The following is a 17,553-nucleotide window of genomic DNA, read 5'->3' on the forward strand; positions in this document are numbered from 1 at the left end:
TTTTTCTGTCTCTCTTTCTTTCTGTCTCTCTTTCTCTTCTTTACTCTTTTTTTCTGAGCGTTTTTGTACATATGTTCTTCTTTGTGTTGATGTTTGTAACTGTCTCCAGTGCCAATGTCGTCTAAGGATTTTTCATCGTTCCCCTACAAACGCAGCTGCAAAATCTGACACGTAGATTATAAATTTTGTTTCAAGCCATGATACTCGCATACGCATTAAAAAGTTTTTTTACGCATATTTCTCTGTATTTGTGCGCATTAATACGTAATTATGAGCAATTTTACGCTGGAATGTGTGAGCGCGCGTGTGCGTGTGTGTGTGTACGCATTAACATTTTCATGAATGTACGCCGGTGTGATGTGCGCATTTGAAGAAATGGCGACGAGGCAAAAGCGAACGTTCAAGTCAGCAGCAGCAGCAGCAACACAAACAGTAGTTCAGCTCCAGTCCAGATCAATATTCACGCTCTCGATATGGGAAAAGTTATGGAAAGACAAATGATCATTGAAAGAAGATTATGTCCTGTTTATTCATCCAGTACATCCTGTCCATGCATATAACCAAGCACCGTCTGTTAATCACTCCACTTACAAAACCATCGTCATATTAACTCATTAATAAAAATAAATAATTGTTATAATAAAATGATAATAATCCGTTCTTAAAGAAAGAAGCTCATAATTAAAGCCTACCTACCTACCTACCCATCCACCCACCTACTTACCTACCAACTACCAACCAACCAATCAACCAACCGCCAGAAGATAATTAACTTAAATTACATTTTCATTTAATCCTGCAAGACACGCTCGATAAATAAATATATAAGGGCAATTAAATTTTCAATTTCCTGATACCATTTATGTTGTCTGCTTCCGGTAGAGATGATGGTGATGATGATGATGATGGTGATGATGGTGGTGATGATGATGGTGATGATGGTGGTGGTGGTGATGATGACGATGATGAAAAAATGATGATGATGAACTAGTAATGCGAAAATCTCTGGTTTGATTGCAAGGTAGGGTAGTAGTGCTGATTTCAAACATTTTTCATCTACACTACTGAACGAACATTTAATTTACATAACGCAAGGCAAAGCAGTGACAGGCACACCAAAGGTTAGACGAACGAACAAACGAACGAACGAACGAACAAATAAAAACCACAATATAAAACTTAGATATATAAACCAAAAAACCTCTCCAGAGATAAATAGATTTCACTTTACGAGCGTGCCACCATGCGTACGTAGAAATCGCTCTTTTAAAAAAATTCATTATTTGTATAGCGCTTGTTTTTAATAAACATTTTTATTATTTATATAGCGCTTAGTGCTCCGACGTTCGTGAAATTATATAAAAGTTCAATCGAGTCTATACTTGACCTATTTGCATGTAGTTGTGTATCCATTTAAATTTATCGTCTTCGTCATCATCACGTCATCATACATTATTATCTTTTTCATCATTATCTTTGTCATCATCATTTTCTTCCACGTCATCATCATTCATGACGTCAGGAGCCATAATTAATTTCATTTTTTCGAGGACATTCTGTTGAATTTCTGTTTCAATTTGACTTTTAAATTTCATTTAATTAACATTATATCCCGATCGATTACTCCGTTAACATTCTACAAGGTGGCTGTGATCTATTCTATAACTTACTCGATAACCCCAACACACTTCATAATTTTGTTTTCAAGCAAATAAAATATATCGTCTCGTATCGTTATTACGTACCCAATCACCTTAATCACCATCTTCATCGTCGTCGTCATCCATACTTATCTTTGTCTGGGCCTAACCAACAGATTTTTATAGGTATAATCCTGAACAGTCTATTCTAACGAATCGATGAATGAATTTGTTGGCATATTTAAATTTATTTTGTTACTAAATTATCTTTCATTTATTAACTTTTTCACATAAAATTAAAAAAAAACAAAGACGGATTTCTTTAAAATACTGATTTTATTATATGGAAAAAAACGAATAAGGTTGTAAAGATATATAATGGTAAAAAATTTAACGGCTATATAATTAAATGGTCAATTCTATCTATCTAGTTAGCTAGTAAATTCTAGGATGTGTATGTATGTGTGTGTTTGTGTGAGTGTGTGTGTACGCGGGCTTGTATGTGTACGTGTATTTGTCTGTCTGTATGTTTGCAAATGTGTGTGCGTGAATGTGTGTGTTGTAAATATGTTTGTGTGAGATGTATGTACGTTCGCGTGTGTATATGCAAGCATGTGAGTGTATAAGTACATGTGTACGTATGTGTGTGTGTGTGTTTGTACGTGTATGCGTATATGTGTGTGTGGTGTGTGTGTGAATGTGTGACTATGTGGCAAAAAATTCAACGATGTTAAAAAGTTGCAGGAGGTTTAATATGAAAAAAATTATATATTTAAAATGGGTTAATAATATTTTTTTAAATAATTATTATTATTGTGATCATAATAAAAAATTTATCTCATATACAATTGAAAATATTTATTAAATAAACAACCAAATAATAATAATAATTAATAGTAATAATAAAAACACTCATTATTATTATTTATTTATAACAATTCTCCCTCAATTATTACCCGAAACAGTAGAAAAATTAAGTAACATGCTATAACATAACTACCACTACTACTACTATTACCTATACTACTTCTACTACTACGACTTCTAACTACTACTACTACTGCTGCTGCTACAACAACTACTACTACTACTGCTGCTACAACCACTACATCAACTAAGAGGAAATTTACTAATCATACTAAAAACTATAAACCTCAGTCAGATAAAATGAAAATTTTTTTTCAAAATAAAAAAATTTTGAAAAAAAAATGTATGAGTTTTATTCACAAATGAAATTAAAACTCAAGAAAAATTGGTAGTAGTAGTAGTAGTAGAAGTAGTAGTAGTAGTAGCAGTAGCAGTAGTAGCAGTAGTAGTAGCAGTAGCAGTAGCAGTAGCAGTAGCAGTAGTAGTAGTAGTAGTAGTAGTAGTAGTAGTAGTAGTAGTAGTAGTAGTAGTAGTAGTAGTAGTAGTAGTAGTAGTAGTAGTAGCAGTAGTGGTCTCGTCAGTGGTAAGTACAGTAGGGCTAGGGTTAGACGGATTAGCAGTAGTAGAAGCAGCAGTAGTAAAAGTAGTTGTAGTAAAGGTAGCAGCGATAGTAGCAACAGTAAAAGTAGTAATAATGTAGTAGTGGCAGTATAGTGATAACGGCTTTGCAAACGGTTATTAAGAAGAATACGGAATAATAATGATGGAATCATAACATTTAATTAACTAATAATAACCATAACAATAACAATAATAATAATAATAACAATAATTATTATTATAATTATTATTCAAAATAATTTTAAGTAACAGTAATCAGTGTAAACGTCCGTAGACGACAAATCAAAATTCATCATTAGAAAAAAATGGTACATGAGAGAAACATTTACATTGTATTAAACGCTAGAAGAATCTTGACAACTAGACGAAACCGACGAAAAATTTTCGTTATTATTATTATTATAAATATTATTTTAAGTATTATAACTAATATTATTATTATTAATGTTATTAATGTTATTATTAATATACATTAACGGTTAGTTAGTTAATTAGCTAGTCATCAAGGAATGACGTTTAAAAATAATAATACATATCGGTTAGCGATGGAGAAAAAAATGGTTGTTCATTATTAACTAATTAAAAAAGACAATTGGATAATATATGTACACACTATATATATAAACACACACACACACACACACAGACACGCAGACACACACACACACACACACACAGACACGCAGACACACACACACACACACACACAACAATCCCACCAACACTGGCGTTGAGATATTTCTTAACAACCAAAGGTTAATATTTATTTCTATACAACTACATATTACAATTAACAATAATTTTTACGCTATTAAACAAGTCAAAAACTGAAACGCAAAAAAAGTCAATCCCAACTTATTCCAACGTAAAATGACAGAAAATCAATCAAATCTTATATTTAGAACATTTGATTAAATTGATGAAAAAAAAAAATAATAAACTTACAAAAAAAAAACAAAAAGCCATTTAAAACCATGATTCAATTATTATTTAAATATATATATATATATATATATATATATATATATATATATATATATATATATATATATATATTTAATAAGCTAATAATGCTTCTTTGTTTTATAAAATTGACACACTGACACACACACACACACACACGCACACATGCACACACAAACAAACACACACAAACACACATACACTCGCCTAGTTAACTAGATCTAAATAGAAATCGAAATATGGCATTGCACTAAATGTTATTAGAATTCAAAAGCATTGACAAACAATTAAAAATGAACTTAAAACATACACTGTATGTATGTGTATGATTTTTTTTGTTTTTATGTATAAGTGCATGTATGTCAGTGAGTATGTATGTATGTATGTATGTATGTATGTATGTATGTATGTATGTATGTATGTATGTATGTATGTATGTATGTATGTATGTATGTATGTATGTATGTATGTATGTATGTATGTATGTATGTATGTATGTATGTATGTATGTATGTATGTATGTATGTATGTATGTATGTATGTGTATGTATGTATGTATGTATGTATGTAAGTAATAAAACGCGAACATGCATTAATTTGTGAAGAACACTTCACATATAAACAATATGATCCAAAAGCACACATACACAAACATTCACACACACACACACACACACACGCACAAATACACACACACACATATGCAAGTACACAAATACATACATACATACATAGATCATAAAAAAAATATATAGAACATTCAAAAATTCCAAATATAGATAAAAACAAAATGGACCATAGTTTATAAGAGATGTGTTTCATGTGTAAAAATAAATCATACACACATACACGCACGCGCGCACACACAACCACACGCGTAAAAAGGAATGAAGTCAGTGTTAAAATGCAAACAAGCAAACACACACACACATGCACATGCACACAAACATACAAATACATTTAAAAAATTCATACAAAAAGCTCACATATAACCACACACACACATAGACAACACATGTATACAAAAACAAACTTACCAATAAATACAAAAAAAAACATACAGAAACAAACATAGAGACAGAAAACAAACGTAATACAATCATTTTAAGGTATTTTATATGAAAAACAATAATAATATTCGAAGTATTTATAGCGAGTAAAAATGGATGATTACTTAAAGACTGGAAGACCCATACAATCATTTTTAATTATTTTACAAAAATTAAATATATAAATAATTAAATAAACATTAATAACAATAATATTAATTATATAAATATAACGTTAAATACAAGCAATTAATTACTCAGTGTTTATTTATTTGGCATTAATATGTATACATTTTTAAAACTGAACAAACTTATAAATGTATGCAAACACACATATACAGAAATACACATACACACAAACACACGTACACACATACATAAGAATGGTGATTAACATACAAGTATAAAGTGTGTCATACAAAAACACTGTGTGTGTGTGTATGCATATGTGTATTCTCCCGATAAATGCTTTGTGTGTGTTTATATCTGTGTGTGTGCGTGCGTGTGTGTGTGTGTGCGTGTGTGTGTAAGTGTGCGTGTTTGTATAAAATAAAATGTACAATTAAAATGATTAAGAAACACCACCATCGTTTAAAATTACTCAAAATTCAAATCTATAGAACGTCCTTAAAAACAGTTTTCCTCTTCAAAAAAGCATCTTAAAACAATAAAAACAAAGCAAAACTTTATATTTTATAAATTAATGAACAAAGGAATATTTGAAATTTTAAAATTTAAACAAAACAAATTCGAAAATTTCATCCATTAGAAGATTTAAATGTCTTTTTAACAGCAAATAATTCTTTTTTCAACTATTTATCTTTCTTTCGTAAAATAAGCACTAAAGAAGTAGCCTCCTGTCTAATTCACTAATTTACTTGATACACGATCCGCACAAGATGGCGTCCCCGTCGAGAACGAACCCCTGTCCGACTAGGGATGTGCGACACATGCTGCATTTGAAGCAGTCACTGTGCCACTGACGATCCTCAAATGTTACGTACTTCGTGTTTCCAGATGTTCCTGTGTTTAAGCGTGTGTGTGTGTTGTGTATGTGTGAATGTGTTTGTGTGTGTGTGTGTCTGTGGGTGTTAGTGTTATAAACTAACCAGTCAGTCAATCAAATCAATCAACCAACCAGTCATACAACCAACCAACCAATCAATTAACCAATCAATCAACCGACCAGCCAATCAATTATCCAACCAACCAGTCAACCAACCATTCAATCAACCAATCAATCAACCAATCAATAAGTCAATCAACCAACCAGCCAGCCAGCCAGCCAGCCAACCAACCAGATATGGGCTTGCTACACTCATGGCACTTCTTAGCAAACTTCTCGTTGAAGCACTCGGCGCAGAATGGCAGTTCATCCTTCGTGACGAATTTCAAGCCAGAGAGCACCTTACTGCAGCCTTCGCACACGAAACACTCCTTGTGATACGTGTTGTCTTTGTAGGCCACTCCGCCTTTGCTGATTGACTGGATGTTTATTGTAGTAGAGGTTTGTTTTGTTTAATTTGTATTTTGTAATTTATCCCTCACGCTCGCCTTTATATTCTCTCTCTCTCTCTCTCTCTCTCTCTCTCTCTTTCTCTCTCTCTCTCTCCATGACGAAAAAACATTCAAAAGTTCATGCACAGCAACGACGACGACGTACTGCTTTGCATTTGAAACAGCGCTGTGCATGATGCTTTTCGTAGCAGGGCACACAGACGATGGTCTGGTTGCGGGGCACGAAACTCTGATCTGCTATTGGCTGCTTGCATTCATTGCAGCAGAAACATTCCATGTGGTATTGTTTGTCGTTGTAGTCGTATTTCTTCATGCCTGTGTTTGTCAATCAATCCATCAATCAATTAATCAATTAATCAATTAATCAATCAATCAATCAATCAATCAATCAATCAATCAATCAATCAATCAATCAATCAATCAATCAATCAATCAATCAATCAATCAATCGATCAATCAATCGATCAATCGATCGATCGATCAATCAATCAATCAATCAATCCTTCAATCCCTAAATCGATCATCCAACCAACCAACCGGATTTGAAAGCCTTCCCGCACTGATCACATTTGGCGGCAAAATTGTTGTCATGGCAGTCGGCGCAGTAGAGCTTGTTGTTGGTAGTGGCGAATGGCTTCTCAACGAGGGATAGATGGCAGTCGCAACATTTGAAGCACTTCTCATGCCAATGGGCGTCCTTGTAGGAGAGATCCTGAGTGAGAAAGTGAGTGGATGAATTAGTGAGAGAGTGAGTGTATGAGTGATTTAAGTGCATGAGAATGAGTGACTGAGTAAGTTACAGTTACATACAGACAAAACTTAACCACCAATCATATTTAACACAAATCAACAAAACAACCAAACTAATGGTTAACCAACCAAGCAACCAACCAGCCAACCAACCAACCAGCCAGTCAACCAACCAACCAGCCAGTCAATCAACCAACCAGCCAGTCAACCAACCAACCAACCAGCCAGCCAGTCAACCAACCGACCGACCAGCCAACCAACCAACCAGCCAGCCAACCTTAGAATCAGTTCCAATGACATGCTTGCATTCATTGCAGACATGGGCGTACAACCTCTCGTAACACTCAATGCAGTAGGGGTGTTCATCTCTCAACACATATCTATGGCCTATTTATCATAGCAATACAAATAATAATAATTATTATAATTATCGTTATTATAATATAATTATAATAACAATAATAATAATATTATTATTATTAATAATAATGACCAGTGAGATTGAGATCGCAGTTGAAACAGGCAAAATGACCATTGTGCCAATCCTGGTCCATAGCTTTTGTATACTCCCCAGAGAAGATCAGCTGGATGGATGGAGAGATAGATCAATGAATGAATGGATGAATAAAATAAATGAATGAATTAATGAATGAATAAATGGGGGAGAGAGAGAGAGAAAGAGAGAGAAAGAGCTGGATATATGTATGCATTAAATTTGAAATGCAACAAATAAAAAAAAAGTATACTATCAATCAGCCAATCAACCTGCCAATCGATCAGACAACCAACTCAACCAACCGACCAACCAACCAACCGACCAACCGACCGACGAACCTCATCACAAGCGGCACACCTAGGCCTGAAAAGTTCGGCATAGTGTCTCTGGCAGTAGAGGACGCCATCCTTGCTGCAGTAGCACATGTCGACGAGTAGCTCCTCGCACGTCGAGCACGTAAAGCAAGCGACGTGCCACGCGAGTCCACCCATGTACTTGGTGGCTTCGACTGTCAGGTCACCATTTTGCAACTCCCCATCACATTGGTGACATGTCTGTGTGATGGTGGTGGTGAAGAAATGGAAGGATGGATTAATTGAGTTAAGTGATTAGTGGATTGATGGATGGGTGAAATGGTGGATGGATGGAGTGACGGTTAGATTGATAGTAAGAAGGAAAAATTAATTTGTGGATGAATGAAATCACCGACAACTCAGCGCTAATATTTATTGAGTTTATTCTCCTAAATATGGAGACCAACTTTTTCATTATTTGCAATAAGATGGAGAACAATGAACGACCTAACCTTGACGCCGTTGTGGTTGACCTTGACACTGGCGACATCTATGGTGGCCGATCGAGTGGCCACGAACTCCTCAAAACTCTGCTTCTGCATGGCTGTCGTGGTCGGGGCGTTCAACTGGCGGCAGTATAACTGTGAGAAGTCTTGCCTGGTGGTGATGGTTGTGGTGATGACGGTGACAATGATGATGAAGATCATGACGATAATCAGTATATAAATAAAAAAAAAGAGATAAAAATCATTTTAAAAAACTCATTTAGTTTTAACGGTGTGATCTGTTTCTCTTTATTTTATATCGTGATAACGAAAATGATAGCAAAACAATGACATGATGGTGGTGATGAAGATAAGGATGACGGAGAAGATGATGGTGAAGATGGCAGATTATTTTCAAGAAGATAATGACGAATATAGAGAGAACAAAGTAAGATGATGAAAATGATGACACCAAATAGGAATCTAATACATCAGTTGATCATTCATTCAAGTGCACACAAAATAAACAAGAAAATACATCTCTCCAATAACTGCAACATCATTCATTATCAAACAACATCAAAATAACATCTCGTCAAAATAAAACAACAACACCAACAACAACAACAAACGAATGAATGAACAAACGAACGAATGAACGAACGAACAACTAAGCAAACAAACAAGTAAACAAAGTTAGCCATCTAGCGCTAAAAATTGTTATTCGTGACTTTTCCACATCTTCAATGCAAGCAATAAGTAGCAGCATCAGCATACATTCCACACTCGTCAGTTATAATGACACAGCGTCCAATCCAATATAAATCAACAAAAAAATTTTGTCTGAGGAACAAAAAATTTCTCTCTATCTATCTATCTATCTATCTCTCTCTCTCTCTCTCTCTCTCTCTCTCTCTCCTCTTTCTATCTCTATCTATCATTCTTAAAATTCGCTACCTTCGACAATAAATCTATGCACAAAGACACAAACATACGTGCGTGCGTGTGTGTGCGTGCGTATGTTTCTGCGAGTGTATGTGAGTAATAATAGGATAAAAAGGACAGCTGAAAGCAATTAGAAACAAACTGAGACAGACATGCAGCAGACAAAATAAGCAGCCAGCTAGCAAATAGCATGAAATCTGAACAGTTTATTACAAACCAACTATTAAAATTGGCGCACGGCAAACTGTGTAAACTACTACTACTACCATTGCAACTGCTGCTGCTGCAACTAATGTTACTACAAAGTACAACCTACCAAACATCACACAACACAAAAACAACAAAACCTAAAACAACAACACACCACGCACCACAACAGCGCACGACACAGCAACACGTTCAAAAGTACCTTGGGAGTTGCTGTCTTAACTGGGTGGACCTGTACTTGTCCCCATCAGTGCCCAGACGGGGTATCTTGTTGTTGTCCAGTTGGTGCATGTATTCATTCACCTGTTTGGGAAAATATCCCCACCCCACATACATACACACATACATACACTCATACATACACACACACACACACACACACACACACACACATATATATATATATATATATATATATATACACACATACATACACACACATACATACACACACACATTCATAGGTACAGAACACACATACAGTAAATGAAAAACAAGAGATAAGTATAGTGAGAGAGAGAGAGAGAGAGAGAGAGAGAGAGAGAGAGAGAGAGAGAGAGATAGAAAGTGAGAGAGATAAAGAGAGAGAAAAGAATTAGAGAAAGATTTGTTGTTGTGTTTTTGTTGACGTGATAAATAAATAGTAATAACTGCAAATAAATAGCACACATACATACAGTGCAAGCCCAACCCACAAACAGCCAGGCATAACAAGAGCATCAATGAATTAGAAAACCTTTGATGTATCAAGACCAAATGGAATCCACGAGTATCCTAATCGATTAGCTCGATCTCGTTCGGATTGAGATGTGGCCTGGGGGGCTCCACACAACTTCATCCCCAGTCGGTCAAACAGGGTGACGCTGGATTTTATGACGACATCGTGGCAGTCCCGAGCACATTTGCACTTGCGACATGTGTTTCTGCGGTTTTCAATAAAAATTTATTATAGAATACAGAGATGGAGGTCATGACTAAAAATACAATACAACGCCCATTAGTATCTCTAAATCCACTATCATACCAGCCAAAACCAGAAAAAAACACAATTAACATTCCAAATAATAAACATCTCATTTCACTCACTCACTCACTCACTCACTCACTCACTCACTCACTCACTCACTCACTCACTCACTCACTCACACACACACACACACACACACACATACACAAACGCACGCACGCACGCACGCATGCACACATCTTGTTAACAAAGTGCATCTCAAAATGTTATAAAAAACCCGCCCACTGTTGGGTCGGTTCTCTCCAGTGCCAGTCCTACCCCTCCATACTAACTAACTAACCTCCAATCGTGCAGTGCAAATCCAGTACATTTCTTATTGCAGAACAAGCAAGGTCTACCTTCATCTTGTTCCTCAATGTGGGCTGTCTGTGTGTGTGTGTGTGTGTGTGTGTATGTCTGTGTGTGCGCGTGTATGTGCGCGCGTGTGTATGTCTGTTTGCGTGTGTGTGCGCGTGCGTGTGTGTGCTGTAAAGAAAATAAAGAAGTAAATTGTGAGCATAAGAGAAAAAGAAAATTCTAAAGAGAGAGAGGGAGAAATAGAGAAATAAATAGATAGAAGGATCCAGAGAGAGAGAGAGAGAGAGCGAGAGAGAGAGAGAGAGAGAGAGGAGAGAGAGAGGAGAGAGAGAGAGAGTGAGAGTAAGATAGGATTTGTTTGGAATGCAAACAACTGTTATATATTGGTTAATGATGTTAATGGTGTATTTGAACAAAGAACAAAAAATACATTAAACATCTTACATTAGTGTAATTAACATCATTAAATACCTAACAAAAATAACACCAAAAACATTTAAAAAGAAGAAAAATGATTTATTTATAATAACAAATAAAAATAATATTTGTAAATAGTTACAACATTTCATCTAAATGATGGCAATAAATTAACTTTATTTTCAGTTAGCCAGAATTAATATTTCTAACTAATCAGAAAACACTCTTTCTCTCTCTCTCTCTCTCTCCCTCTCTCAATTATCCAACTATGGGCTGACTGTCTCTCTCTCTCTCTCTCTCTCTCTCTCTCTCTCTCTCTCTCTCTCTCTCTATGTGTGTGTTTCTGTGTGAGACCACCCAAAACCTGCTGATACGTTATATAAACTAAACTACTTATGAATTTTAAAAAAAAATACTACACACACTCTATTGTTAACCGACTCCTTTCTGATTATATAGACAGAGGAGACATCCACATAAAATAGTGACACCGAAATTCTCATTATTACTAACACAAACATAAACGCGCACAAATGCAAACATGCACACACACGCGCGCGCACACACTCACAAACACATGCACCCATTAAAATATGGTGCATGCTACAGGATATGAATTTAATGCACCATGCACTTCATAAACATAAATATGAAGTTATATATGTATAGTCATGTGTTATATATATATATATATAACACATGACTATACACATAACTTAAGTCAATTGATATTTATAGAATGTTATTAATATGCAGTACACTTAGTTGGTAGTCTAGTGTGTGTGCATGTGTGAGTTTAAGTGTGTGCGTGTGGTGTGTGTGTGTGTGTGTGTGTGTGTGTGTGGTGTGTGTTTGATATATCTGTCTGAGCCAATGTATGATTAAGTCTGCATGTTAGTGTGTTGTTTTACATTTCCATACAATCGTATGTATATAAACACATATATAGATTTTCCATCTACAGATATGGATTATGTACGTTTGTATGTATACATGTTTGTATTTCGTTTCGTTTCGTTTTGTATGCTCCCATAAAATTATTTATTCTGCAAGGCAATACCTGTTCTGCTTACAAACACACACACACGCACGCACGCATACACACACACACACGCACGCATACATGCATTATGTTTACTACCGATAATAATAACAAATCAGTAATTAGAACAAATAATTTTATCCATTTCATTCTTTCATTTTAACATTCAATCTATCAAGGATAATGATTCGCTCATTCTTACTTTTATTAGAGCTATTCAAGCTATTTATTTAGACTTTTTTATTGAATTTTTTAACAGAAATACAATCCTTCCAGCTTTATTCATGGCTTCATTCACTTCTTCGATCATGAATTCATTCCTTCCTTCATTCATCATTCCTTCACCTATACATTCATCCAATCATCCAAGCCTATATTAACTTTATCAATCCATCAATATGGAAAAATTTTCACATAACCATTCATTCACAGTTTTATCTATTCATACGTTCATTCATTCATTCATTCATTAAATCATTCATTCATCATTCATTCATCTTTCATTCATTCATTCATTCGTTTATTCATTCATTCGTTTATTCATTCATTAACTCTTTCATTCATTCATATGTTCAACTGTCCATAAATTAATTTATTTGCCTGCAAGTCTGCTATAAATAATACCTGTATGTGTTTTGACCAGTCCTTCAGTTCTTCATTCATTCATTCATTCATTAATGAATGAGAAAAGCTTTCATTCATTCCTTTACTCATCAATGTATTCATTCACTGCTTTAGCCATTCATTTATTCATTTATTCATTCATTCATTCATCCATTCAATCAATCAATCGCTTAAATACACTTCATTCTTTTATCCAATCATTCACTTATTAACTCATTTGTGTATTCTCATTGAATGAATCAATCATTCATCTACATTTTATTCAAATACTTACCCATGCAGCGCATTCATTCATTCAATTATTCATTCAATTACTCATTCATATTCATCCACTTCATTCATTTGTGTGTTTGTTTATTTATTTAACACATTCATTGCCTCACTCATTCCTTAGATGGCCAGTCTGTTCCATTGCAACCTACAAAAATGCTGCCACTACTATTTATTTATTACCATCATCACCATTATCATCATTATCACCACCATCACCATTATCAGTATTATCATCATCATCATCATTATCATCATCATCATCATCAATGTCATTGTATCATCATAACATACACAGAGCAAGAGTCTATTAGCATTAACAGAGTACATTACTATTACCAGTTCATTCATTCATTCTGGATTTTGAAAAGTTATAACTGTTAATAATAACAATTATTTACCATTACTTATCATAAATAATCAGAAAATAAAAATAAATGAAAATAATAACATTATTATTATTATTATTATCACTAGTTGCACAAAGATTTGAACAGCCAGCAGTTATAATAGCCCTTATAATTGTAACAAAGTAATTAACATTCCAACATTGGAAGGAGAGATCTTCAATGTACCAATGTAGTCAGTAACTAAAGCACACATTCACACACACAAACAAACGCACGCACACACACACACACACACAAACGCACACACACACATAACACAAACGGAAAATCTTTATAATAGCAAAAACAAAAAATTATTATTATTATTAATATTATCATTAATAATAATAATAATATTATTATTATTATTATTATTATTATTACTACTACTACTACTAGTAGTAGTAGTTAGTAGTAATAGTAGTAAAGAATCATTAAAAATTTGTACAAGCTGTTGCCAGGGTAAACATGAAAAGAACCTAACACAACACATACTCTCAATATTATAATAAAAAATAAATATTAATAATAATTAATAATAATAATTATAATAATAATAAGGTAATTACAAAAACAAATATCTGTATTAAATCTATGTAATTATGTATTTTATTTTACAGTGACATAAATTTTTTTTTTTCAAAAATAATTCATATTCACTTCAAAATTATGAATATAAGAAATATAATTCACTTGGTGTGATTAGTTCTATTATCATATGACACCATAATTATTATAATATATCATAATTTTAATTATAGTAGAATTATCACCAACATCATTATATCTATTTAAATTTACTTTTATCTTTTACTATCATCAATTACTTTCTAGCCAACTGTCTTAAAGAAAGTCTAAACAGCAAACAGTTTATCACAAAAAAGTATTTGAAAATTGGTTAGTTGGTTAATTGGTTTTTGATTGATTGGCTGATTATTCAATTAACTAATTGGTTAGTTGGTTGGTTAGTAGATTGACTAGAATTATTTATATATTATATAAAAAGTCTATATTTCATATTCTGATATAATTTCAATTAATTTTAAATGTTTATTTATTTCATGAAAATTTTAAAAATTTATTATAATAATAACAATATAACTTAAACTACTACTAATAATAATATTACTACTGAAGAGAATATGATGGAAAAAATAAAATAAAATTGATTTAAAAATCATTAAGTAAGATTAAAATCACAAAGAATTAAACTTTAAAGATCAAAGGCAAGAACAAATGCTTTATAAAAAAACACAAACTTATTCCTAGTCGTTTAGAAAACACATTTTTAAAAAAATAAAAACAAATATTGATTATATACACTCAAACAGAAATTTATTTATTTTATTTTTTATTAATAAATATTAAAAAATAAAAAATTATTATACACCTGGTTCATCATCCAGCAAGTCAGAGAAAAAAAATAGGAAAAAAATCATTTAAACCAAATCCAGACAAAATCAACGCCAAAAAAATTTATTTAAAACATTAATCATAAAATAAAATTCACTAACATTCACTAATTCGCACTCCTGGCCGTTTGAAAAACTGACTTTCTCGACTACTGCAGTCTGACCAGTAGCCATTGCTAAGACGACTAACGAAAATAAGACACCGCGATCAAAAAAGCATAGATAACTAAATTTATTTTAGAGATCTGAAAACCTTCGACGCATAGATCTGATATTTATGGAGGAATCATCTATATAAATGGACATTTATACCTTACTTCAATCTAATTTATATGATTATATCTTATACCGTTATATAATGGCATTTCTTGAATGTATTTGATGTACTCTTGCTTATATTTCTCCAATGAATTGTGAATTTATTGATATTTTATGAGTTATTCAAATCATTGTCATGAGTAGGTGTTCTAAAAATTTGTTTATTCGTGCATAACTAACAACTTGATTAGTTATAAATAACGAACTTTATTAACTCAATGACGGATAACAGCTACCATTCAACATGCCACTTCATTTATTCATTGCCAGGTTAACATCCTCTATCTTAGAGCATTACGGGATCTGTTTGCAGTCGAATGCGGTCACTTCAACAGCAGAACCAGGCGTCTTATCCATAACACCGTCTTTCTACCCACTTGAGCGATATATATTAATTTAAAATAAAACCAAAATGAATTTTTTCATAAATATATTTTTATTCACAAATTTCAATCATTGACGGGCCATTTTAAAAATGAACGTGAGAGATATATATGATTCGTTACAATAATCATTCATCCATTCTTCCATTCTGTACAATCATTCTTTTATACCTACATTCATTCATTCTTTCAATCTATGATTGATTTGATAAGTCAGTAGTTTTAAGATTTCAAATAATAATAATAATAACAACAACAATCAAATTAAAAAATCTTATTGGCTAATTTTCTATAATAATAATTCTTTCTATTGTACATTATGTATATATTAAGATAAATAGAGAGGGGAGAGAGAGAAAGAAAGAGAGAGAAAAAGAGAGAGAAAGGAAGGAGAGGGTAGTTTTTCTAATGTAAAGTTTGATTGACAATGAATTTATTTGCATTCTCGTCGTTGCTGAAGCTATCAGGGGTCTCATCTTTGATGTTGCAGGCAGCAGACGTTTTAAATTTTTTGTTGCTCTTGTTGGTGCTACTGTTTTTGCAGTTGTTGCTTTTGTTGTTTTTGTTGTTGTTGTTGTTTTTGTTGTTGTTTTTGTTTTTGGCGATGGGGTTTTTATTTATGTCGTTGTTGTTGTTGTTGATGACGTCATTGATGTTGTTGATGTCATTATTATTATTATTTTTATTATTACTATTATTATTATTATTGTTGTTGTTGTTATTATTATTATTGTCTGGCAGTGCAAAATCATTAAGAGGTGCATTATTATTGATCTTGTCGTTAAAGTTGTCTTGGTCAGTGGTTTCGTTTTTTACAATTGTGGTCTCCACAAAACTTGTTGAAACGTTGTTTATGTTGTCGTTGTTGTTGTTGTTGTTGTTGATGTTGCTGTTGTTGTTGATGTTGTTGTTGTTGTTGACGTCATCAGTGCGTTCCTGCTTTACAAAACTCAAATTGAACGGCAAAGAAATGTTGTTATTGACATTACAGTTACTAGCGATGGTGTTGTTAAAGAAACTGTTGTTGCTGTTGTTGTTGATGTCATCCATGCGTTCCTGCTTTACTAAACTCAAATTGAACGGCAAAGAAATGTTGTTGTTGACATTACAGTTACTAGTGATGGTATTGTTAAAAAAACTGTTGTTGTTGCTGTTATTAATGTTGTTGTTGTTTGTATTGATGTTGTTGTCTTTAACTATTGAATTTATATCTTCGATGTTAGTGTTATTGATGTCGCCATTTTTGCTGTTGATGTTGACATGAGAAACTACAGGCTCTAATACGTTGTTGTTGTTGATGTCATTGTCGTCCACAGTGTTGTTGCTACTGATGTTGTTGTTTTTGCCGCTGTTGATGCTGGTGTTGTTGTTATTGCCAAACTCGTTGTTGTTGCACTTTACGATGTTGATATTGTTAGTTTTGTCGTCGTTGTCATTAATTTCGTCAACATTTTTCAAAAGGTTGTAGTGAAGAGTGTGAGAGTTGTTAATTTCGTCTTTTTCACACTCAGCTGTTGACGAATTTGTGATTTCTTGCTCA

General features: G+C 33.2%; 1 protein-coding gene across 1 annotated transcript; it reads right to left on the reverse strand.

Annotated features, from left to right (window-relative positions):
* Positions 1-6,014: 6,014 nt before the first annotated feature.
* On the reverse strand, positions 6,015-11,224 carry HELRODRAFT_71169 (hypothetical protein; the record flags this gene model as incomplete). Its single annotated transcript, XM_009032972.1, has 11 exons — positions 6,015-6,163; positions 6,439-6,625; positions 6,804-6,973; positions 7,196-7,370; positions 7,686-7,795; positions 7,902-7,992; positions 8,243-8,458; positions 8,716-8,854; positions 10,037-10,137; positions 10,571-10,757; positions 11,142-11,224. Coding segments are annotated over 11 exons (1,608 nt in total), but the record flags the coding sequence as incomplete, so codon positions are not given.
* Between the last annotated feature and the right edge of the window lie 6,329 nt (positions 11,225-17,553).

Source organism: Helobdella robusta, assembly GCF_000326865.2.
Source record: "Helobdella robusta unplaced genomic scaffold HELROscaffold_9, whole genome shotgun sequence".
NCBI lineage: Eukaryota > Metazoa > Annelida > Clitellata > Rhynchobdellida > Glossiphoniidae > Helobdella > Helobdella robusta.